The 26,643-nt window shown below is 38.1% G+C and overlaps 1 protein-coding gene across 6 annotated transcripts in view; it reads left to right on the top strand.

Moving 5' to 3' along the window:
• Positions 1 to 1,116: 1,116 nt before the first annotated feature.
• The window catches only part of nfic (nuclear factor I/C), a 65,235-nt gene continuing 39,708 nt past the window's right edge, over positions 1,117 to 26,643 (top strand). For 3 of the 6 annotated variants that reach the window (XM_044360942.1, XM_044360944.1, XM_044360943.1), the window contains exons 1-4: positions 1,124 to 1,304; positions 18,795 to 18,965; positions 19,587 to 19,763; positions 25,298 to 25,481. In XM_044360942.1, coding sequence (XP_044216877.1) covers positions 1,224 to 1,304; positions 18,795 to 18,965; positions 19,587 to 19,763; positions 25,298 to 25,481 — 613 coding nt within the window. In that variant the 5' untranslated portion in view covers positions 1,124 to 1,223. Of the gene's footprint in view, positions 1,305 to 3,515; positions 4,479 to 4,673; positions 4,757 to 18,794; positions 18,966 to 19,586; positions 19,764 to 25,297; positions 25,482 to 26,643 lie in introns of those variants that run through there. The other 3 variants (XM_044360946.1, XM_044360941.1, XM_044360945.1) reach the window with 3 other exon arrangements.

The following is a 26,643-nucleotide window of genomic DNA, read 5'->3' as shown; positions in this document are numbered from 1 at the left end:
TGCAGTCATTTACTCTTAGAGCTTTCCTGAATGTAAGAGCAGTTTGAAGTCTCAAGAAATGTGCTTTATAGCCTGGGAAAGCTAGTAAGTAGAACTGGAGTTAAGATAAGTTTGTCACAGGATGTGGATATGGTAATCACAGGACAAATTATAAAAATGCAATATTTGAAGTACTATTCTATATAACTACTGAGAATAAGCATGCCAATGCTAACTCAATTCAACTGCTTGGGATAGTTGAAATGATGGTCTCTTTGCAAATCATTTTTTATTTCCTCAGGTAACCACTTCGTAATTGGCAGAAAAATGTTGAGCCACAGCAGACCTCTTACCTCTGTCCTTAATATTACTTATTAAAACTCCATCCAACATAGCAAAAACCTCAGGGTCATTTTTGAAGTTATATGTGTAATTCTACTTGGATTTTATGTTTTTACCCATGTGGATGGATGTAAAAAAAAAAACTTTAATGATGGCATTGTAATAGCAAAAATTCCAACAGGGTATGTTCCCAGGACAAGGGAGTTGGTGGTCACAAAAGGAATCAGGAACTCCAAATTCCCATCTCGTCGTCAGAGCGAGCCATGCTTTAATAAGCATATTGCCATGAGAAAGAGGACAGCAGCAAAGGGCAGAAAGTGCATTTTCAAGTTTTGGATCAGAGTTGAACCTACAGTACCTGGACATTGCATCATATACTCATGCCTAGATCAAAGCCCATATTCAACAAACTGTAGAATTTGAAGGTAGATAGGGATAGATTCTGTAAATTCATTAGCCTACAGGCCTACTAGCCAACACAAAACACAGAAAGTTATAGGAAAAGTAGAGGAAATGAAACTGATTAAAGAGTGAGAGAAAGACAGCGAGTGTGGACAAAGTAATGGAGGGAGAAAGGAGAAATTAAGAAATAAATGAAAGGATGAAAAGACACTGGGATAGAAGGAAGCAGTAATGAAATAAAATATGCTTACAGTATGCGAGGACATAAATAGTGAAGTACAGAGCCAGAGAAAAAGCTGAAACAAGAGAATGTAGCCTAAAGAGAGGTAGAAGGTGAATGTAACACTATTCTATTCTGCCGCAGCCTACCGGGCGGGAGGGGGGGTGTTGGAGAGGGGGTACTGCCGTGAAGCCCGAGGCTTGACGCGGGACGTTTCTGGTCTCGAGCACCGCGGATTTACTCCGGCTGGCACGCGCACTATAATAGAAATGAATATGGAATGATAACGACCGACAGCGCGAGATGGGCAGGCGTTGAGATCAGCTTTAACTTCCTCCGGTGGAGGCTCAGCTTCGAAATGGTAGGACAAAACCTGTTCCGGTACAATAATGTAGTAGAGTGTCCCTTCCTATTGGTGTGCTGTTTCGTGTTTTCCAAAAAAGACGCAATGCGAGGAGTTAAATGAGACTAGCTACACAGCTGAAAGTGGAGCAGAAAGCGGTGGCAGTTGCATCCATTTCTTAGACTGTCAGCACCCCTCTACTATTTCTCTCTGTCTTCTAGCAGCGTCCGAACATTATAGTCCGATGTGTGACGTTTGCCTATGGAGTCCCTCGCTAAATTTCATTCAAAAATCATGCAAATAAAATATCCTTTACACACCGGCAAATATAAACACCTTGTACAACAAGACTTGAGAACAATGTTGAATTGTCAGGGTCAATCCTTAAATTCGGCACAAACCACACGTGAAAAATCACCCATAACTCGGTAAAATCTTAACTTTTAGAGTTGGTTCGCCTGTTCTTTCAATTGACGTCTTCTGCCAAACACACTGCAAGGCGGAAGTCAGCAGTTTGAGACGATTAGGAAACTTGATATTTTGTTGACATAAAGCTCTTCTTGAGTCTCATACGTGCGCCGAATTTGCCAAAACACCATCAAAAGGGTAAACATTTAAGGTCACGCACGACACGTTTAGTGTGTCTGTAATTTAACAAGCCCGTTTAAAACTGCTTCAGTTTAGAATGAAGTTTGGAGCAACGTCGCCTCCGTACCGAAGAAAGGGACGTATTGGCGCTACACAGCCTTAATCCCACCGGGATCGGTTAATTTGTTTTCCGACCCCTGGTGGCGCGTGAGTACGCGGACAACATGCCTTAGTGCGTGTTTATTAGCGCGTGCAGTCGTAGGAGAAAGTTGTTGAGTTTGGGGGGTTTTTGTAGAAAACGTGCAGCAGCAGGCCGGTCTGCCGGTCTGCCCCCTTCCGTTCGTCACGCGGGACAGCGGAAGGCCAAGTTGAAGTTCAGCTCAAGCCTCCTTCTCCCGGTCTATCTGAGCGTGCGTGTGTGTGTTAGTCAGCAGAAAATGGCCGCATTTGGAGCCAGCGGGCTAAGTTAGAATGACAGGCCGTCAGAGGGCTTTCTGTCCCGGCATACAGCTGAGGTGGAGAGCCGCTGGAATAATCACAGAGCTGCAGCTGGCGGAGGTTTTTCTGTAACCGCAGTCTTGATGGAAAAACTCAGTGGAAGATTCGAGTTCAAGTTGGGAAGCGAGCCACTTGACAACATCTCAGACTGTAGAGAAGAAAGCAGTCAAATATTGCTCCTCCATCGCCATCAGCTCCATTAGATGAGCCGTGACACAAATTAAATTTGAGAATAGATCGTAGGACTAAGCTATCTCAATGATTGCTGTGGCTAAATTCTCCTGAACACACTTTACAATGCCCACGAAATAAATTTAGATTGCACTCGGTGTCTGGATGTGACAGCGTTTAGTTTATTAATAATACACACATATATACACACACACACACACACACACACACACACACACACACACACATATATATATATATATATATATATATATATATATATATATATATATATATACAGTTTCAGTTGAAGGATAATACAAGCATACATTTTCAAGCAAAAAGCCTAGAATTACGACAAACTAATGAAAGTGATCATAATGACATTAATGCACTCAAAAGTGAAATGATTTGTCATTGTTATCAGACATGTAATATAGTTTGTGTATTTTTCCCAATTTTAAATCCTGTTTTCCATTCGGTTTTATTACACTTGGTAAAACATAGGTCTATAGGTGATTTGTAAAAAAGGTTCATATTTAATAGGCTACCTACAAGTACAGTAAACATCCTCACTTACTGCCATGAAAAGGATGTGGTAGGATGTTGGTGGTTCAACAGCAGGTTTGAAAGACAGGCTGTCCTAGAAAAGTGAACTACAGTAGCCTACATAAAGTATTTAAGTCAGGTCCACCATCTCTAGCCACTAGCTGTGGATCATCTACATGTTAATAATCCACTAAGTTAATTTATGTAATAATCAAATAGGGTCCATTCTACATCCAAACTGTACATCATTGTTATGTTAATGACATATAATACATTCTTGTATATTAGATATATATTTGCTTATTGTTCGTTTTGTAGCCTAACGTTACAAGCCACATTATATCGCCCCATTGGTTTTTATTGTTCACTGAATATATTTATGAATCTTAGTAAGCTTTATCTATTGCCTACTCACTTTGCTGCTATGCCAGAGATTCTACACTGCATTTCACTGTACTACTTACTGTGTGCAATGACAATTAAGTTGTACCTAATCTAATGTGAAAATAAAATATCAGTCTTTGGAAGCACATCTAACCCTCCACAGTATGAATAACACCAATAACGAGCAAATTATGGCTCATGGATATAATATGCTGCTTTGTTTTTGGATGTATTCAGAAGAACACGTTAAATCATGCTCTGTAAGGAGTGTGTGTTTACCCATGAGCAAGGGGTGGCATCAGTCTCACCACCAAGAGACTGGACACATTATCAGGACTGTTGACAGTTGTTTTGTGTGTTAAGTATGTGCACAGTGTGAATTGAATTAAGGCCACAGTATAGGCTAGTGCAGTGAATGTAAAGCTGATCCTGAGATGAACTGGAGTGTGTTGCAAGTTTATGGCAGAGGCAGAGAGCAGCTGCTGCGACTTTAAGCCCGTTGTTTGGGATGGGCTGAATTCATAACGTCATTTCAGCTCTCTTTCTTTTATTCTTCGTCCTCTCATCTTCTTCCTTCTCTAAATGACACAGTCCGTCGTGCTCCGCTACACCTCCGGCCATATTCTACTAAGAATGATTATTCCGAACTTTCTCTGTGTTTTTCTCCCTGCGGGGCATTTTTACTGGGCCTCAACTTTTCTGGCGTGTCATCATTTCTGGAGTTAACGCGGCAGAGTCATCCGAGGCGACTGGAGCTCTCTCATATCTGGATTCTTTACAAACCCAGTTAAACAGTCCAGGAAATTCAGCGTTTTCTCTAACGCGGAGACACGGCTGCTCAACTGTATAAGAGAGGGAGAGCATGTAGAAATCTGCCAAAGACCATGACGACGCTGTGGAAATTAAAATGTTCAGCCCAGGGATGTTTATGCTAACGCACAGCCTGGTCTGATTCACCTTCTTCTCGCCACAATGATGTTTTCTTCTCTCTCTCTGTCTCAGGTAAATTTGCACTGTGCTTCTCTGTAGCTCCTGATCACAGTGTTACACTTGCACGGCCAGAGGAGAACATATCCTATATGGATGTTAAGCTATCATGTAGTTACCTAATTATCCATGACACTGTGTTGATTTGATAACGCAAAGTGTGTAGGCCATATGAGAATACAACTTAATGACACGTCTTCATATCGACAGTTTCAACAATTCCCAGCTGCAGTTGCTGTCCTTGTGCAGAATAGGACAGACAGTGATATCAATCAGATTAATATCATGAGCAGGTAAGCAGATGAAACGGTGTAGAACTGAATCACAAAGTGTTGCAGAGGGGCTTGAATTAACATGTGGTTATTAGCTGGGACATGTTGGAAGGAGTGTTTGAAAGTAGTACATTTCATAAGATTTATCTTTCCCACAGTATGTTAATCAGCTTGTCTGCTTTCAGTATGCTGTGTATGTGCTTGTGTATGTGTGTATCAGTGCAAGAGCATGTCTACATGTGTTGGGAAAGATTTTTCCGTTAAGCTCCATATGCTCGAGAAAGAAAAAATATTTGGAAGATAATAGATAGACAACCCAGACAAGCTTTGATTTATTTTCTAAATGTGGGACTTGACAGAAAGGCTCTGATAGCTGCAGAGTTTTTCCACTGTGCAAGTTGCCTGCCTTATTCCTTTCTATGGGTATTCTATGTAATGTGTGACACGTCAAACTGTAATTCCAACTGCTTTGAAACAGCTTCTTTTAATACCCTGGACCTACTTGTATTATAATATACACACAGATACTTGTATCACATGCAAGTCTATTCGCATGATTTGATGTTGTTGTTTAAAGAAAGTGGGGAAACTATTTTATTGAGACATGAGAGTGAGGGGTGCTGGGGTACAATGTGATGAACAGTTTTCGATTGCCATCACCAATATTTTGTAATATGAAGTTGTTCATATGTGTTTTTATGATCATTTTTAAAATCTAACCGCTGTAAAGCCAATAAATGACCAAACATTCAAATATTCAGGACTATCCCCTGAAATATTCTTCTGAGGATGAGAAAAATAGAATTCAAATTATAAGACTAAAACTCTCTATTAAAATTCAACATTGCTGCTGATTTGTACTTCTGAAGTAGTTTGGCAGTGCTGCTAGTATTCTCCTCTACTGTCATTGATATTTCTTTGACTGCAAGGTTGAGCTAGCCTCAACACAATGCAATCTCTCATTCAGCATTTCTTTCATCTGTCTTTCTGAAAAAATGAAGCGTGTTCCTGGAGTTTCTTTCCCTGTTATAAGACAAATCAGTATCCACTACAGTAGTTGCCATCAGAAGTTGAAACCTCAGTGATTTTTATGATACAATTAAATGATTACGTTGTGAGCATACAAAAAACTAAAATTCCCATGAAAATTTACCAGTGTAGCAGTGCGGGTACTTAGGTCAGTGTAACTTGGTTAAAATTCACCAACACTATCTTCTGATGTCCTTTTTTTCAACTTTTGTGTCTCTGCTGTCTAAAATGTCTACACTGTTCAGTCTCTGTTCTGCTATCATTACAGACATGTCTGAACTAACTGCGACCCCTTGACATGCCCATGGTGCATCTGTCAACGTTTTATTATTTAACTTTATAATGTGCTCACAATGTTCATATTTCTAAAATCTAACCAGAAACATACTGACAACGCTGCCATGTGTGATCTGCTGTGTGCACTGGATTTAATGGTAACTTGGTACATAATACACAGAAGGCAAGAGGTTGGGAAGGGGGTGGTGTTGTCAGTGATATTTTTGCTCCAGGGCCCTTGAACAGGTTAATCCCAATTCAGCCATCACAATTCTTTATTACAAGCTAAACTCAAGCAACATTATCAGAATCATGAATGGAGTTGTAATATGAAATGAGCTACCCACAGGGAAAGAAGTTTACTGGGGCAAGAGGTGATATTCATTGAGGTGAAATATATATTCACACAACTAGAATAGAAAAGAGGCAGTAGAAACAGTAGAGATAATATCCAGATATTAAAGGTGAGGCTAACGAAGAGATGATTCATAGTGACATTTGCTCCTGTTTTGTCTCTTAATAAGTATTATCAATAATTGATACTCTTGAAAATTGTTCAAAGCAAAATAAAGCCATCTCTGCTGCCAAAGGAGAGAGAAAAACAAGACTAGGTCAAAACCTAGTATATGGCTGGACCGTGTATGGGAGTGCAAAGTTGTGGCCAATTTGTTACAGGGATAGTCAGTGGTAGTGTCTATAATGAATTCCTTGATATTAAAGGCTCCATGAAATAAAAAAATAACATTTTCCCAGTTTTAGTTCCCAGGTAATATGAGTCCTGCATGACTAGAGCTATGAGTGGAAGTGCTGTAAATGCCCCCTGATGACGTCATAGAAAACTGTTCACGCCAAATCATTTTGAAAGAGCAGTGGTCAATGGGGAAACTCCAACACTTGGCTGGCCAACCAATGGTATGACTTCACTCAGTCACTCACTCAGTCACTCACTCACGGACAATTGCATTTGTAGGGCGGGCCCCTCAGTTGCCGTCAGTGCACCACTCCAGAATCAAATTAACACAGCTAGCTATTGAAATGTACCTCTGTAGATCTTCCAGAATGAAGAAAATTAAATCGGAGAGATCTTGGTGTTTTTAAAACTCAAAAATATATTACAAACTGATACAAATAATCAAATCTCAATATGACGGCTGATTCACTTAGTCCTCATGTCTACAGGATGCGGCTCCGTCACGCCTCTGTCACAGATCAAATGTCCACCGGAAAAGTTTCAGAAGTGGAGTGACATGCAGTGTGTTGGCTGTCTGTTCTTCAGCAGACACGTTTCCAATATTATTTGTTTGTGAGTTGTTTCACAGTCATTTTTTATGTTTTACAGCAGATTGAAAACACAATCGAAGCTTGTTTTATATGGTAACAGATACTTGTACTGTACTTTGCATTTGTAAATTACTGCATACATCACTCTGTTTGACAAGTTTGTATCTGTATTTCCTATATAGGTTTTCCCTGGAGTCATAGGTGGCAAAGGCTGGAGAACGTGTGTGGTGCGGTGCAAACAGTTTGTGTGTACAACTAGAGCGTTGTGTGCTTTAATGAAAAAATCACGATTTGACAAATGAAAGTGTCCATAGGGATTTAAATTTTATACCAAGATGGAACACAAGGATGAAAAATAAAGGTGACAAATGACGGTGTTTATTTTGTGGCCCTGGGATGATATGTTTATCTCCCAATTTGATGCTGTCACCATAGTTGGGTGCCGATTCGATTCAGAATTAATTCTCAATTCAAAACCAATTCTTGATGGAATGAGTAGAAAAGGGGGCTCTATTTTCAGTGTGCCAAACCATTCACTGATGTCCTTAGTCCACTGAAATACATATGAAACATAACTGCCAGATAAGATAAATGGTCTGCAGCCTTTTTATTTTAAAAAGTTAACTGCATTAATTAATTAATTCATTCATTAATTTGAAATCATAATACAGTCTCCTGCCTGTATAAGAATAACAAAATGAGGAAGAGGCAGAGTGCTCCGCTGTGTTGTTATTAACATTATAGATCCAGCTGTGGAGAGCAGCCTCTCTGCTGCACCGTTAGCTCCGGGGAAAGACATCGCTGTCCAACATGCTGGGCGGGCGCAGGGTTTTTGAGGTGAAACAGACTGAGCACAGTTATTTTCTTCACCTCAGAGTTGGTTTAAGTCGTTTAATGCTGCAGTGTGTGCAGGTCAGCAGGTTTCGTTTGTTACTGCTGATCGCTGTTCCGCTCTGCTTACGTCAGTCTCTTAGTGATGGTGTGGAAAGTATTCATGATGTACTTCACATTCATCTTGCAAAAGGTAATTATTTAATCATTAAGTCTTTTTTGAAGATGAATTACAAGATAACACTAGCATATGTGTGCAGTTGACTGTCTGGGTGCTGCACTGCCCTTGCAGTTGAGTTTCGCCTTTTTCAGTCCGCCAACATCACATGCCAGAATTTTCAAAACAGGCAGAGCCAGTAATACAAAGGTAGCCCACCTTTAAGTTAGATAAGCAGGGAAAACCCCGGTGTATATTAGCAGAAGGAAAACTGTAGCATTCTGTTTCATAAACTTCAGAGGAGAAGTGACAGAAACAAACAAGAAAAACTGGTTTTGCTGTATGTATCTAAAGACATTTAATAGCTAATGAAATTATTTTTTCAATTGTAATTAAGTACAAGAGAAATTTCAGGCTTCAGAGATACAAACTGTTCCTGCAAAAAAAATGGTCCACATGGGCTCACCGTGTAGATTTGCTACAGTTGCTCACTCATACACAGGAATATTGGTCCGCGATGCACTAAACACACATGTACACTGTAGCTTTGCAGTAGTGTACTGTCTCTGTGCACACCAGAGCAAGCCACCTAAGCAACATATGAAATCACTTAATTTTTCATCGAAAAGGTAATTCAAGAAAATGCAGAGAGTGGTAAAAGTTGTGATTGCCTTTGAATTAATAAACTACGACAGACACATTTTACCACATAAAGATGCAACAAGATGCTAGCTAGACTTCTCCCCCACTCTGAAAAACAGAAATAGAAAGCAACTGCAGAACAGCTGTAACATCAGGAAAATAATATTTTATAAGAAATTCTTAGTACAAAGCATACTTGCTGGAAATGTTCAGGAGCTTTCAGTCACATCCCATGGTCATCATCAGTGTAGTTGTTTATGGAGGTGGTTGTGTTGCTGTCAGGTGACCTTAGTTACATGATACCAGGCGGTGGTACTGTATATGGAGGGAAATGCCAACTCCTGTCTCTGCTGTCAGATGTTAGTGGTTTTGGTCTGGTGTCCACCGACAGCTGATGATGCCTGTTTCTGGTGTTCATTCAGCCTCTTGTCCAGGGTCCTCGCTGTTTCACTGATGTAATGTTCGCCACAGCTGTTCACATTATATTGTTGAGTGATAAGTTGTTATTGTGTTTTGGCTTGTGTTGTAGTTTTGTGGTGCTGAATAGAGAGCTCCTGTAAATGGCACACATTTTAATTAGTTGAAGTATTCTGTCTTGTTGTTGTACAGCTATTACTGATATGTATCGCACACAAAGAGCCAAAGTCTCTCTCTCTGTCTGTCTGTCTTACTCTCTGGCAGTCTGTGTCTGTGTGGCAGTCTCTCTAGCTCAATCAATCACCCAGACTAGCTAAGTCATTCTCTATAGTAGTTACATGGTATACATCACTGTGTTGTGCTTGTTTTAGTTTGTGCTGTACCTGGGACCCTTAATGTTTTTGGTGATGTCTGCACTTTTTGATTGTTCTTCATATTCATAGCATAGTGGCTGTTTCTCTGTTATTGATAAGATAGTCAAAGTTTTGTTATGTCATGGTTTTTGTGTTAGTCTCTTAACACAGTCCCTCGACTTCATGTAGACACAGTGACATTATCTGTGTCATAGCAGGTTTAAACTCTGTTCTGTCAGAACAGATGTCTCCCTGATCTCTTTAATCATAATTCCATTTATCTGCACACAATTTAGTTTTTCTCCTCGACAAAGTTTTCTGCTTCTGTTGTCAGACAGTGAACCGGCATTATAATACTGAAGAATTTTGAGTTTGTAGAAAATCATTTTTACACTAGCAAGTCATCTGTCAACATAGACATTTATTAGGGGTCCAAGCAGTGAAGGTCGCTACTGGAGCCCTATTGTTTTTGTTCTCATTAGTCTTCTTTCTTTCTTCCTCTTATTTTTCTCTGTTGAAATTGTTCGTGCAGCAGAAACTGTAAGACCGAGAGTCACCAAAATTGGCAGGTGGGTTGCAAATTCTAAATTCCTCATTGACCTCAAGGTGGCACTGTAACACTCAAGTTTATGTTTTCACAGTTATCTCAAAAATGGCTTGGCGTAGAGTCAAAATTCCTTTGTCATGTTGCTCTTACAATTAGTCTGCATATTTGGTCTTTTGCTCTAAAAATGTCAGTTTTGCAACTTTTTCTTAATTTTCTCAAAATCCTATTTTCAGCAACTTCTCAGAAACCGTTGGGTTAATCATCCTGAAACCTTGTCAGGATCAGTTATCAGGAAATTCCAATATGTCAGTCCGTTTATGAACCTGTGATCCATTTTACATAAATGCTCATAAGTCAAAATTGGCTTAACCAATTGCAATCAAACTTGGTGCACGTGTTTGGATGCTAGGTCCAAGCTTCGCTTCACAGTCCTGGGATTTTCTGCCACTAGGGGGTGCTGCAAATACGAAAAGTTTATATCTCGTGATCGGCTACATGGATTTGTATGAAATTCAGTTTGACCTAGGGTGATGATGCATAAAATCTGGTAATGATTTGTTAAAGTGTGTGTGGCTTATTATAACAAATCTAAATTTCTAGACATTTTACATTGCAATCTTCAAAAAATCAAAATAAATCACCTGTACATCCTAGAGAGCTGAACATTTTTCAGCACATCCACTGAATTGTGACAAAAGTTTGCCTCACTGCAATCTATGGTCAATTCAGAAATCCGTCACTCTGTGTTTTTCAAAATATGTAAAATCAATTAACATCTATATCTCCACAAGTCTGCATTCATATGCTACCAAAATTCTCTTGGACATTCTTTTGATACTAGATATCACATTTCAAATGGTGTTCAGATTGGTCAAACGGTGAGTCTGCAGTGTTATAAACTGTCTTACTGTAATTTGCACTGTATGCACAACATTTTCTATTTCATCCAATTTTTAAACAAATTTCACCAAAATATTTGACAATACACAAAGCAGGTTGATGTGTGATTTTTTTTTTTCAGAATTGTATCCCCAACAGTTAAGTAATTGCGAATATTAAAAGTTTTATGAGGTCCCTCTCTCTGCCTTCTGCTTGTCATGTTGGTTTGGCTTCCTGGCTCAGGAGCCGTGGTTGGAGAGGGCATCAGGAAACTACCTGCATCTGGGTAGTTTAAGCCTCATCCTATTCCTTGTTAACGCTTTCTCTTCTCTTCCTCCCAGGCCTCCACTAGCAAAATGATTGATTTTTTTTTTTTTTTTTTAGAATTTTTGTTACCAACATTTTGACTTTTTGAGTCTCTGTTCAGTTGCACATTGACTGCTGTGCTCACCATATGCATGAGAATTGTACTCCTGGAGGGGTCTTCTTGTGGGCATGTGTCCATATGAATAGGTGTTCTGGTGAGTAGTGTGCGGTGAACGTGGAGTCATATAATAAGTGGTACGTGAACCCACAATATGCTGCACCAGCAGCTCGGTATTAGAGTTCAGACCGTCCACTGTAGATGACCACAGGCCCATTGTCTGCATGAACTTGTTGTCGGTTGCCTTTAATCATTGATGGAGCCGCCTCTTAATGTCCAAATCCTCCTGTGCAACAAAATCTGTGGAGAGTTTTCTCTTGAGTTTTCTCTCCTGTAGCCACCCAGGGTAGCATTGAGTCTCATTCCTGCAGACATGGCATCCTCTACAACTCTCTCCACACACAGCATTGACAACGACGCAGTGACCCAGCTGGCAATTGATTCCACGGCCTCCACGGTCATGTCGCCGGTCTCAATACCCTCAGATATTGCATGAGTAGCAGGAGATTCCCCCTTAAATGGACTCACAGAGCTCAAAAAAAGAGCAAGAGTACCCACCCATGGCCACTTTTTCTACCCAAATCGACTGCTTGCCTGTATCTGATCCATATGGCCTTAAGTTTTGTAGTCAGTTGACCTTTGAACATAGAACAAAGATTTTTGATTGTAATTAGTAATGCATTAATGTGGTCATCACTTTAATGTTGCAGCTGGTAAAGGTGGGGGTGATTTTAATTATTTTATGTACTGCTGGGTAGCTTAACCTATAATAATGCATCAAAATGTATCAGTTAATGTATGTTTTGTATTAATAATCTAAATCTGCAAAGTAACTAAAGCTGTAGATGTATAAACTATCAAAAAATAGAAATACTCAAGTAAAGTGACAATACCTCAAAATTGTACTTATACAGTACTTGAGTAAATGTACTTAGTTACTTTCCACCACTGATAGTATGGCATGCAGCAATGAAAAGCTGTAGGTAGTTGTCTGGAACAAATTTGACTCAAATAAGATTCATGTTTGACTCTAGCTACGCCACATCTCCCCTTCCTCCCCAGGAACAATTATTTTCTAGTGGTATGGACTTGTAATGTTACTCCCAGTCCATCTGGCACCTTTCTCCCTGCCGATACAAAAGGTATATGCAACTTTCTTACACATTAGGAAGGTTAAAAACACAATCCCGTTTAAAACTATTGGGCTATTAGCCAGTGTAGCATATGTTTTTTGGGGGGTTTTTTTGTAAAAGAAAAGTCAAAACATTAAAAAAACATTTCTGGATTTCATCCTTCTGGTGTGGGTACTCCTTTCCCATTGCCATGACTTCCTCCAGCGAAGGATAATGCTCCTGGTACCGCTCTTATGTCGCTGTATTTGCTTTGCAACAAATCCCAATCTATGTTTTCCACCACCTTGACCGCCTTATACTTATGTTACTCTCAGTAACAGTTCCACCTCGTCATTGGTCCAAGCAAAGAAATCCCTGGTCTTTTCACCATTGCTGTTCTTCCTCCATGGTATTTTCTCCGACTAAGGAACCAACTGCAGGGTAGACAAGCTGCTGCCTGTTTACATTGGCATGCGCATGCCCAGTGTATGTGAATGCTCATGTGGTATGCATTTTCAGGCATGTATTATGGACAGAGATTATTTCAGAAATCGTGTGGACTGAGATCAACAGCGTTCTAAAACAAAAATGTATTAATACGGACATAACCTCAGAGTTGTTTTTAGTATACAGTTATATGAATACTAACAAATAGCACATCAGAGGGCAGTAAGCATCTTTCTATCTTTTTGTCATTTTTGATATAGTAGTTGTACAGTTTGTGGATACTGTGATTATGTGGGTCAGGGGAGCAGTCTATTCATGGTATAAAGTAAATTACCATGGATTAATTCAATAATATATTATTAGGTTAATTAGACCTGATATACAGTATTATACCCGATTAAGTATTACTATCATAACTTGAATGTATTGTGTTCTCTGTTGAACAGAGAGATCATTCCATTGCGAATTCTTTTTCTTTGAGAAACATTTGGAAATCTTTGCTGCCCACTTATTGGCTAGCTTTACTACTGCAGAGGAATCAGACATAATCTTACTGATCAAATAATTAGGCCTGTTGTTTTAGGCTATAATTAAGGCAATAAATCAAATAAATTTGATTAGTTTCCATTTTTATTTATTCACAATGTGATAATATCGTTATGACATGTTGTTTTGGAATGTTGTTATGACAGCTGGCTAATTAGTCAGGATGTGGTTAACCACCATAACTCTGATATATCACCATATATGGAAATTCCATGTATATTGTTTTTCCTTTATGTATTTTTAGCCATGCTAGTGTCATGTCTCTAGGAATGGCAATGTCGGCCTGTCTGTCAGTCCGCCTGAATTATCTCTAACCAATCAACTTACTTGATCGCTCTTTCATTCGAGTTCCTCAGAGGATGAATCATATTGACTTTGGTGATCCTCTGACTTTTCCTCTGGCACCACCATGAGGTCGACTTTTGTGGCTCAGAGTGAAATATCTCAACAACTATTCAATGTATTGCTATGAAATTTACAACAGATATTCACGGTCCCCAGACCATACATTCTCACAACTTTGATGATGCTCTTGACTTTTTCTCTAGTATGACCATGAGGTTGATTTCTTTATTGTATTTTCTTTATGGATTTATGACCTAACACCATCAACTGGTCAAAATTTCATTTTTGTCCAATATATTGGTTTGTGACCAAATGCCTGCCAAACTCCTGAAATTCACATCAGCCTCAGCTTGTGTTTAGTGGTAATTAGCACATGTAGGCATGTTAACACACTAAACCAACACAGTGAACATTATACCTCATAACATCAACATGCTAGCATCATTGGGCCTCATTCATTAATATGTGTGTAGAAATGTTCTTACTTTGCACACAAAATAAGTGTGCACGCAAAATTGCCGTCAGATTCATGACACATGCCACACTGGCCAATTTTGTTCTTACCAGTGTGCGTTTGTTAGTGAATCAGAATCATTCTAAATTTACAGGTGCATGCCTGCTATCTGTAATTAGCATACTACCATGCCCCCATTTCTCTATATAAAGAAAGCTCTGTTGGAGTGGTGCAGCAGTAGAGAGAGCTGTCACTCATTGTAAAGAGGGCTGTGATGATAAAAATGTAGAAAAACTTTATTGCTAGTGAAATGCAATCAATAGTGTCAGAAGTAGAAGCCAGAAAAGGCAGATGGAACCCAATTGTGAATCCTGTATACAGCCTGCATACCTGTTGCAGCACTACCACGCAGTACATCTGTAAAAAAATAAGTTGGTAAATGTGTAGATCTGTGGAATTGATCTAAATAAATTTCTACTGCTGCACCAGGTGTGCATCGTATTTCGTCTGTGTGTTTGGCCGCGAGGAACACTGAACAGGCTGCTGTTTAACCAGCGGCATATATCACAGCCAAATCTGAGAGTGGAAATCAATCGGTGTCACATTCCAATATGGAAATTCCAATATATAAGCTATTGCCATCTAAAAGTGGATATTGCGATTTTAATATATTAATAATTTCATTACATTTATGCTGATGATTATGGATTACAACGTTTTAGCAATTCATTTTATAATTAGTAAATAAATTGTGTATTATTAGCAATTCCACATTTTTAAATGTTGTATATTTAGGCCCAATCATTTTTTAAATAATTGAAGTTCTAATATACTGTTTGCATTGAATAAATATTGACTATATCATTCTTTAGACCATGGGATGTTTATGATTTGTGTGTATGCATGGTCTACAGCAGTTCTGAATTTGTTTACAGAGTAAGAACATATCAACATATCAAAAGCTGGATGAGCTTGCCACCTCATTACTCTAACCTTATCAGTTTAATTTTGGAGCATTCTACTTTTCTCCATCTACTTTTCCCTTTTCTTTTTGTTGCTTGGTGTTTTCTCTTTTTCTCTTTCCTTCTCTTTCTCTTGTTGGTATCTTTTCTTTCTCCTGCTCTGACCAAATATTTTCTAAATCAAGAGCTTCCTCCACATTGCAATAGCTGGTGTTGCCATATTTTCCCCCAACTTCTTCTTGCTGTGCTATCATGACTGTCTGAACTGCACCGGGGTCATATCCTCAGTTCCCAACATAGACTCTTCTGAATCAGAAGACATTATGCCTTATGCCTTAAACATTTTTTCTTATTAGTATGGTTATACCTTGTTTTTGGATTTTTTTGTTAATTATTTTATTTTGTGTAAGTAATTCAGTGTTTTGGCTCTTTTGCTGGAGAGCTAATCCTCCTTATGTTCCATGATGTTATTTTCACTGGTTGTACTGTAGAGTAGATAATGTAGTGAGTGACAGTGAGTTGCACAATGTGTTGTGAAGGTGTCTGCAAGGAGAGGATTTAAACATATAAACATGCAACAATAAAACAGTCATACACACATTGAGAGAGCAGTGAAATTGGAGCATAATTTGGTAAAAGGAAGTTGGTGGTATTAATCATTATTTATAATGATAATGAATTATTTCAAATTGGGGGTGGCCAATCAAATTTATGCCACCAGACTAGTGCAAATTAACCAGAGAAACCTCATGTGCGCATCAAACTTGTTGGTTATGATGAATTGTTCTTTAGTTTCTAAAGCAAATCAGCAACTCTGTTGGATACTGATACATTGAGAACAGTTCACACAGTCCCATTAAAAAAACTGTACTCTCTCTCTGCTAATGACTTCCTCAGGACAGTCCATTCAAACCAATGCTATCCCGACAACACTGGATAACTTTTAGCTGTGTGTATACAGATGAATCTATAGACTGACATATATAACCACTCAAAAATATTCTCGGCTGTTAACCAATTAACAGTTGACTGTTGACATCCCTAATACTAGATCACGTTTAAATTTCTACTTTAATGTTATATGTGGCACTACAGTGGTATTTAATTGCAGGTGGTTATTGTATGCATCATTTTAATGCCAATAAAAGTCGCAAAATATTACACAAGGAAAACATGGTGACTGCTGGATCATCAACGTGTCCAGAGAAGGGAATTCAACCTAAAAAGAGACATCATCTGCTCCTGGCAGCTGCTGTATTCATATTTGAAACTCTGCACATCAAAAACAATAATAAGTTTCCACTGAAGAAAAAACTGCACAAGATTCCCAAACTGTCATGACAGGAAAATACTTGTGTTTAAAGGGGATGAAAGTAGTGGATGTTATTAGCCATTATTGTCACAGCCTCTAACAAGCCCGCCTGTAATGTATGATAATGTATTCTTTCTGATCCCACTCTGTGTCCAAGTGCACACAGTACAGGTGCACCCAGCGAGCCTGGCTACAAACATCAGTTGCTGATTTTTGATGTACCTCTTCATTCTCACTTAAGTGAGAGTTAAGTTTTGTTGAGTTTTCACAAAAATATAAGCAGAACAACACATCAACATCAACACAAAAAATAATACAATAAGGTACATAACTAAATACAAAATTAAAATTACAATGGAGTTGCCTGCGAGTATATCAGTATTCATACACATATATATATTTAATTAGGCATTCATTTAGTTGGTGTTATGTCTCATATAGATGTTCCAATTTTCCAGTTCTTTTTAAATGTATTCTCTTTGACTCTCAAAAGGTATATAAACTTTTCCACGACAAAAATGTCTTGGACAATTACCAGCCACTGTTACTGTTTTGGAGTGTATTTCTTGTAACGACCTGCTGTAAGTAAACTTTGGTAAAGTAGAGATCTTCTCTTATCTCATCACGACATCGTCAGTGTTCCCAAAATACATCACGGGGCAAATATTTGGGATTTCATATCCCAAAATATTGTTAATAACTATATTAACATTTTCCCAATATAGTCTTATCTTTGTGTAGCTCCAGAAAATATGCAAATGGTCAGCCTCCATACTCCCACACAGCCTCCATTGCTACCTGGTGATTTACTAATCTTTAGTCTACTGATTGCAGCTTCCAGCTCCTTTACTGTAAATTGTGACGTAATAGTATCATTCTGTATCTCACCAATAGATGGCAAGTGAAGTGATTTAAGAAAACTTCTTATTGTTTTTTCATCAGCTGATGATGGTTTGTAGTTTCTTATAGTACTCTTCAAATATTCTTTCTATTTCATCTGGCTCATATAATAATCGTTACATCCTCATTAATATTCTTTTCTATACCCCTGTTTCTGTACCCATATTTGTCTTATTATTCAAAATACCCACACTGAGCCTCCATACAGCATTTATTTTTATACTATTCAGGTGTATTGTTAAACTGATCGCATTGTGATCTGCCACCCCGATTTTACATTTCATTAAAAAGTAGTCGATTCTGAAGTAGACAGAATGAGGTATCGAATAGTGTGTATAATCCCTTTCTAGAGGATGAAGTTCTCTGCAAACATCAGTTAGTACCATTTCCTGCACTGATCTGTTAATAAACTTGATCAGATGCATCTTGTTTTTCTTGAGGCTTTGATCAAAACTATATATGAAAATACCTTCAGTGTCTAAGGCAATAACAGAGTTTTGAAAAAACATTTGGTACTCTCTGGGTGGCATATACATTGATAAGTGTCACCACTTTGTTTTCTAGCTTTCCTTCAACTAATACATACATTTCCTCTTGGTCCCTGACTTCTTTATGGCATTTAAGTTGGACTGCATTTATGATAAGGATAGCCTATTCTGTCTTTTTCCTGAAGGAGACGTCTGATTAGCAGGGCTCATCATAGCCTCTTTTCCAACTTTCCTTCCAGCAAAATTAGCATCTTATCTTTTATTCTTGAAATACATTGCTGTGCAAACGGTGTTGTGTAACCTTAATTACTACTTTATGTGACTATTTACGAGGCAAGATACATTAGAATTATGGCTGAAATAATGTTATCTGATGCAATTATGTAAACAGCTTCACCAAATATATTTTTTACTTTTTATTATTTATATTAACTAACTTATGAAAAAATTGTTGTTATTATGCTTAACTGTGGTTGACACAGCTGTCTCAGAGCAATGACTGGCTGAGAGACTTTTTTTAATAATCACCACACCCGCTGGGAAAATAAAGCCCATGCTACATGTTCTAACTGAGGAAGTTGAGGTTAAAGGTGGTTTTGCCTACTGATAACTCTGTGTATGTATTTACATTTGTCTATCTGTCTGTCTGTCATGTAGGATGAGTTTCATCCGTTCATTGAGGCTCTGCTGCCCCAGGTCCGTGCCTTCGCCTACACATGGTTCAACCTCCAGGCCAGGAAAAGGAAGTACTTCAAAAAACATGAGAAAAGGATGACTAAAGAAGAAGAGAGAGCTGTCAAAGACGAACTGCTTGGGGAGAAGGCAGAGGTGGGTAGATAGGAAGAAAAAAAAATGTATGTCACAAATCAAGTAGTAGAAAATCTTAAAATTACATTTTTTTCCTCTCTGTCATTGAAAAATCCATAATAAGTGAATATGCAAATATTTAGTTTGTTTATTAAGTTTAACTGCTAGATGTGATATGTGTCCTACTTAATTTTCTCCATTCTCAGTCTATGTGCAGTAGAGGCTTCAAGTTTCCATGTAACATTTGTGTAAGTTGCAAATTGGACCAGTTGGCTCCAAACTAGTTGTGATGTCACAAATCATGCTTGTATGTACATGTGTTAAACTGACATGAAAGGTTCAGCAGATGAATGTGAAAACAAACTGCACTTGAATCATTCTGCTCAGTGAAGCCCAAATATCACACTCAAGTACCATTAAACAAAACATTTTTGAGTGGAGGCAGACTTTAACTTTCTATAGCCTAATTAAAACATGAACACATTTTATTAGTGATCAGACCAGTGTTTTACAACATATTAATATACTTTACACAGTCCTATGACTAACTGGTCTTAAAGCTATTTTGCTATGTTAGTACATATTTCATTAATCACTAAATAAATTGACATACCTCTCTTTACAATATTATTGTGTTCCTAGGTGAAACAGAAGTGGGCCAGTCGTCTTTTAGCCAAGTTAAGAAAGGACATTAGACCTGAGTGCAGAGAAGACTTTGTCCTGTCAGTCACTGGGAAGAAAGCTGCGTGTTGTGTCCTGTCGAACCCTGACCAGAAAGGCAAAATGAGACGCATAGACTGTCTCCGACAAGCTGACAAGGTAAACTGAATTCTTCCTAATAGTACCATACAAATTCAAGTGGTTCTGTTCCAGAATTATGTTTGCATCAGCAAGCCAGGATAATATGTAAATGTTGATGAATTCAGAACTTCCAACCAAGAACTGTATGAAAGAGCAGATGGTCTACAGGCAAATGTTTCTCAACTATACATTGTTTAGATTGTTTCTTTTGGCTTAAGAGAGGGAAGGGTAGGTATTTTTTCTCACTTCAGATTTAATTTTGAAGACTGCATTCTCTTGTGAGATTTAATTAGAAATAAAAATCACATGGTTACATCATAATAGTTTTATTAATGAGATGTTTTTGTGCATGGTTCATAATAATACACAGTCTGTCTCCTTTTAGAACAATATGTGTGGATCTTATTGATTAGTAATTGAACATTGTCTCTCTGTAGATCATTTCTCACTAACCTACAGCAGCTGCTACCCTCACATTATTCTGCAACTGAAATCAGAAGTACAATACAACACTTGTTGAACTGAAATGAAATGTGTTGGCCGTTTATTGTCCATTCTTCCACAGTTAACAGAGCTTTTTGACTTTTTGACTGAACCGCATCAGAGGGGCCAGCCCTACTCATGCGGTTGTTTGTGAGTGACTGACTGAGTAAGTGATGAAGTCACACCATTGGTCGGCCAGCCAAGTGTTGGAGTTTCCCCATTGGCTGTTGCCCTTTCAAAATGAATCGGTGCAAACAGTTTTCTATTATGTCATCAGGGTGTATTTACAGTGCTTCCACTTATAGCCCTATTCGTACAGGACTAGTATTACCTGGGGACCTAGTGATTAAGAAATTCAATTTGGAAATTGATTTTTTACTTTGGCCTATGAAGCATCCATAGACTGTAAAAAAAAATATGAACGTAGTCACCGTAACTTCATCCATTGGTTTGTGGACTGCAGTTTGAAGCCTGGAGTTTAGCAATTTGATGCATGGACTATTTTTTCTGCATCTTTTTGAGAAAGGATGTGCCTGATTTTTGCAATATTATGTAAGTGAAAAAAGGCAGTCCTTAAAATGTGTTTTATGTGGGAGTTAAAGGACATATCCTGATCAAAGATAACTCCTAGATTCCTTACAGTGGTGCTGGAGGCCAGGGTAATGCCATCTAGAATAGCTATGTCATTAGATAATGTGTTTTTAAGGTGTTTAGGGCCAAGCACAATAACTTCAGTTTTTTCTTAGTTTAGTAGCAGAAAATTGCAGGTCATCCAGGTCTTTATGTCCTTAAGGCATGCTTGGAGTTTAGTTAACTGATTGGTTTCATCTGGCTTCATTGATAAATATAATTGCGTATCATCTGCATAGCATGAAAATTTTTGGAGTGTTTCCAAATAATATTACCAAAAGGAAGCATATACAAGATGAATAGTATTGGTCGGTACAGAACCTTGTGGAACTCTGTGTCTTACTTTTGCGTGTATGGAGGATTCATCATTAATGTGTACAAACTGAAAACGATCTGATAAATAGGATTTAAACCAACTTAATACAGTTCCTCTAATGCCAATTAAATGTTCCAGTCTCTGTAATAGGATGTGATGGTCAATTGTGTCAAATGCGGCACTAAGATTTAACAAGACAAGTACAGTGAGAAGTCTTTTGTCCGATGCAGTTAGTAGATCATTTGTGACTTTCACCAGTGCTGTCTTTGTGCTGAGATGCACTCTAAAGGCCAAAACGCACTGGGAGCGTCTGACGCACGTGTTTTGAAGTACACCTATTGTTTTTAATGGCCAAACACGCACTAAAAGCGTTATGAGGCGCGTCAAACTGTCTTGTCTCTTGAGCGGTAGTGAGAACAAAACCTCTGAATGAGAGAAATAAAACGTTATATTCAGATTATTTCACAGCAGTCACGTTTTAAAGCACAAATAAATAACCATCAAACAGTCAACAAAAGATTTACTGTGGAAACAGATGCTCTTAGTTTCAGTTTCGTTTTCCTCCTCTGCATTTCTCCTTTTCATTCATTCATTACATCCAACTAATGCAGCAATTAATAGAAAGAACAAAATGAAACACCTGTGTTGGTTCTGCGGTGTTGGAATTTCAAATCTGATGCTTGCATTGCGCCATAGGACCATCAATTGATGTGCGCCATCTGATGCACGTCAATTATCGCTTTTAATGTGTTTAGGCCTTTAATCTTGACTGAAAATCCTCAAATAAACTATTGTTATGTAGAAAGTCACATAACTGATTGGCGACTGCTTTCTCAAGGATCTTAGAGAGAAAGGGAAGATTAGATATAGGTCTGTAGTTGGCTAAAACACCTGAATCAAGAGTAGGCTTCTTAAGAAGAGGTTTAATTACAGCTACTTTAAAGGACTGTGGTACATAGAATGTTACTAAAGACAGATTGATCATATCTAGTAAAGAAGTGCTAACTAAGGGTAAGACTTTCTTAAGCAGCCTAGTTGGGATGGGGTCTAAGAGATGGTGTAGATGAAGAAATCAATGAAGTTAATTCAGGAAGGTCAATTGGAGGAAAACAGTCTAAATATATATCAGCTTTATCAGTTGTTTCTAAGGTTTCTGTGTTTGTGGATAAATGGGCAGGAGGTGATGAATTTTGTCTCCAATAGTTAGAATTTTATCATTAAAGAAGCTCATGAAGTCATTACTACTGAGAGCTATAGGAATACATGGATCAATAGTTATGACTCTTTGTCAGCCTGGCCAAAGTACTGAAAAGGAACCTAGGGCTGTTTTTATTCTCCTCTCCTCCTCCTATTAATGATGAGTAATAGGCAGCTGTGGCATTACAGAGGGCCTCCCTATATGTTTTGCCAGACTAAGTGGGATTCTTCTAGTTTGGTGGAACACCAAATCCTTTCAGATTTTTTCAATGTTTACTTTAATTTGAGGTTTGGGAGTTATCACCATCATCACCTTGGATTTAGGGTTAGAGGTTATGGTTTAGGGTTAGGGTTAGTGTGATTTTTCGAGCCAGAAGTGACCATATTTGGACAATAGGGTTGAGCTGACCATAGCACTAGCTGCTAGCTCGGTTAGCACAGTGCATTTACAATCTATGGTTAACGGTAATAATGCTAGTGCTGATGCTAATTCCTGCTAGCAAAAAACAGCCCTAAAACCATTCAAACAAAATAAACTCACCGACTGAACAAGAATTTTTTAGGCGACCAAAATGTTACAGTTAATTTTAATGAACTGAAACCACACTGTGAAATAACAGCAGCTATGCCTACACACGCCATGGTTAGTTACATATTCAATGTTTTTGCTGTGGTAGCGACTTGTCAATCACAAGGTAGCCATGCCCTAAAGCAAACACTGCTTTATTGTCTGTTTTACTCCAAATGGGACCATAATTTACAAATTGAACATCATGCTGTATTGAAGAAGACTTGAAACTAGCGATTGAGACCATAAAATCATTAGGAAATTGTTTACTGAGGTAATAAATCAAGTGAGAAGTAGGGTTATTTTCTCATAGAATTTTATACTATTGGACTTCTTTTTGCAGCCAGTGGAGTCACCCCCTGCTGGCCATTAGAAAGAATGCAAGTTTAAGGCACTTCCGCCTTCAGACCCGGAGGTGCCCTCTTGGTCGCATCCTCTAACATGGAGGGGGTGGGACTTATAACCTACACTGCAGCCAGCCACCAGGGGGCAATTGTGATGTTTTGCCTTCACTTTTAGGGAGCTGTCATGACGTCCATGTTTATATACACTCAATGTACACAACTAGTAACAGTCTCCCTCTCTCAGTGAGCAGTGCACCATTCATTGACAGTGATTAACATGTGTATTGATCTTAAGTGTGCCCTGTTTGACAAGGGTGCTTGGAGGAAACTATCCCCTCAGTTTCCATCACATGTTGTTATGTGACTCAGGTATCATGTAATTGCTGAGGGACAGACAGACATCTGGTTTCATACAGCTCAGGCCACAATATCATCTAATCTGATTCATATTTATTTTTATTTTTTAAAATCTTGGTTCAGAAATAGAGCTGCTGGATTTTTTGGTCAACAGGACACAACATATTAAGTTTATCTTGTTAGTGTGGCAGTTACCAGTTTATGTATAATTTTGTGAAAATTATTCTGTCATAAACATGTTGAAGATTAAACTGGGGTACACAATCTTAAATCTTTAATGCACTTTTAGTTATTATTGGTCAAACTAATTTTGGGATGCTTAGAGGAGTGTAGAGCTGCAACTATTAGTCAATTAATTGCTTAGGTGCCAACTCTTAAATTAATTGCTTAATATTTTGCTAATGGATTAATCATTTTGATTAATTTCCAAATTCTGATTCCAGCTTCTCAAATGTGAATATTTTCTGGTTTCTTTATTCCTATGACCGTAAACTGAATTTGGGTTGTGGACTGTTGGTTGGGACAAAACAAGATATTTGAGGATGTTAGCTTGGGCTATGGGAAACAGTGATTGACATTTTCTTTTTCTGATATTTTATGGAGCAAATTATGAGCAAGTTATGATTAACCAATTAATTAAGAAAATAATTGATCAAGAAAATAAATTAATCAAGAAAATAATTGTCAGATTAATAGATATTGAAAATATTCCTTAGTTGCAGCCCTAGAAGAGTGTTGTGTTTTTATAAACTGAAAGTAGCCCTACTTGCCATTTAATAATTTTTGGACAGTTCCCAAGGAAGAAGTAAGTAAAAAGTTAAGGCAAGTGGTAAGACATTTTCAGGGTGAACACAATGGAGCAAAAACTACAAGCGATGGATAATAAAACTCCAAGTCTTGTCGAGCTACAAAGGGCACAGGGATTTGTAAATATTTAGGCGAGCTCAGAAAATGGAGAAAATGTTTTAGGCAAAAGTCATCTAAATTTGCTTGAAAAGTTGATAGCATCAACAACGCAGTAGGGCCAACTGTCTCTCATTTGTCCAGAGCATTTGACTAAATATGTAAAGTGTTAGACTAGCTTTTCATCATGTAAGCAGTTGGCATGACAAATGTTGACAATATGGGGCAACTTGGCTGATCATATGATGAATGATGAACTTTTCCTATATTGCAAGGTATAAAAAATCTATATTATAGACATATCTATATATCTTTATTCTTATAATCAGTGTATAAATGTAAACCGATAGCAGAAACATGACCCAATGAGAAAAGCAGAATCTCCACTGGAAGAACCTCAAACACAAATACAGTAGACTATTCATTTTCCTCTCCGTAGATGACATCATATGACACAACTGCTTCCTTTTAGCATTACTGCTACCTACCTGACAGAAGTTTAGGATGTTTTGAGAGGCCTGTTTCATTTCCGCTATCTTGGTTAATGGAAACACACTTAATTCCCTTTTTTAACATCAGAAAAGCCATTTGCCAATATAGATGACTCAAAACTGTTTAATGAAGCAGTGCATCGTACACATAAATGGAAGCACTGGTGCAGTGATTCCACATGGTATATTGTCACGCTAACCTTGGCGAGAGTTAAATTTGTGTTGTTTTTAGGTAGTAATTTTTGTGTTTTGTCTTTTCCAAGGTGTGGAGGTTGGACCTGGTGATGGTCATCCTGTTTAAAGGAATCCCATTGGAAAGCACAGATGGAGAGCGGCTGGTGAAGGGAGGCCAGTGCTCCAATCCAGTCCTCTGTGTCCAGCCTCGACACATCTCTGTCTCCATCAAAGAGCTCGACCTCTACCTCGCTTACTATGTACAAGAGAGGGGTATGTACTAACACATACATTGAAAGATAATTCTGATGATTTTCGATATTTTTCTTACTGTCAACAAATCTCGTATGCAGAGCCAAACCAGCATCCTAACTATAACTATCTAACTATAACTAACTAACTAACTAACTAACTATCTAACTAACTAACATATACACTGCTGCATTGGGTGACATGTTCCTTCGTACCCAAAGAACATCATTATCGTAGCTTGGTTAGAAACAACTCCAAAGTCTGATATATCTTATTCCTCTGTGCCATAGACCTCTGTTGTTGTCCAAAAACAATGAAAAACACATAAGTGAGTAAGTGAGATAAGATTTTAACTCTCAGGAGAGAAGTTCCTTGTATGACAGACATCAATGCAAATGCATGGGAACTAAGCTCTGGAATCGCATTCCATTGACATAGCATCCACTGTATAAGGAACCTCTCCCCTAAGGGTTACAGTCTTATCCCTGTCACTTATTGATGTGTTTTTAAGAGGAGGAATATGATATATCAGACTTTGGATACACACACAACACTTACTAGTAGGATGAGTTTGTTGTTGGCCTGGCTCTGCACATGAGATTTTTCGACAAGAAGAAAAATATAGAAAATCGCCAGCTTTATCCTTTAATGTTGCGCTTCATGTTATCCTTAATTGATATACAGTATACTTCAGGTAAAATATAATACCTACTTATTACATCAGGTGTTGTGCTGAATTATTTTGAGACAGAACTGTCAGGGACTGTGAGAGTTGATGCATTCTACTGTCACCATTATGCAACCTTGAAAACAGATTGTTTTTCTCAGTAAAAACATATTCTGAAGTGAAGATCTGAAATAGAGGATTAAATTGTCGTCATATCAACATTTTCAGTTTCCCAGTAAAGACCTAAAACTATCTTCACATAAAATAATAATGTTACCACATGCAGGTAGTGGCATAGTATTAGCTTTATGCATCCTGAGTGAAGTGAACGGAGCAGAACAGGAAACTGTATTTAATGTGGCTTGATCACATCTGGCAGATTATTTAATGAATTGAGTCGATACATCTCGAGAAACAAGAGTACCCACAGGAAACCAACACTGCCTGGTTCCAGACCTCTGAATCATCACACAGTCTTTGTTCAGATATTCATATGAATGAATAGTGAACAGAAAT

Source organism: Thunnus albacares, chromosome 9 (assembly GCF_914725855.1).
Source record: "Thunnus albacares chromosome 9, fThuAlb1.1, whole genome shotgun sequence".
Lineage (NCBI taxonomy): Eukaryota > Metazoa > Chordata > Actinopteri > Scombriformes > Scombridae > Thunnus > Thunnus albacares.
Note: the sequence above shows the minus strand (reverse complement) of the source record. Positions and strands in the feature narration are given on the sequence as shown.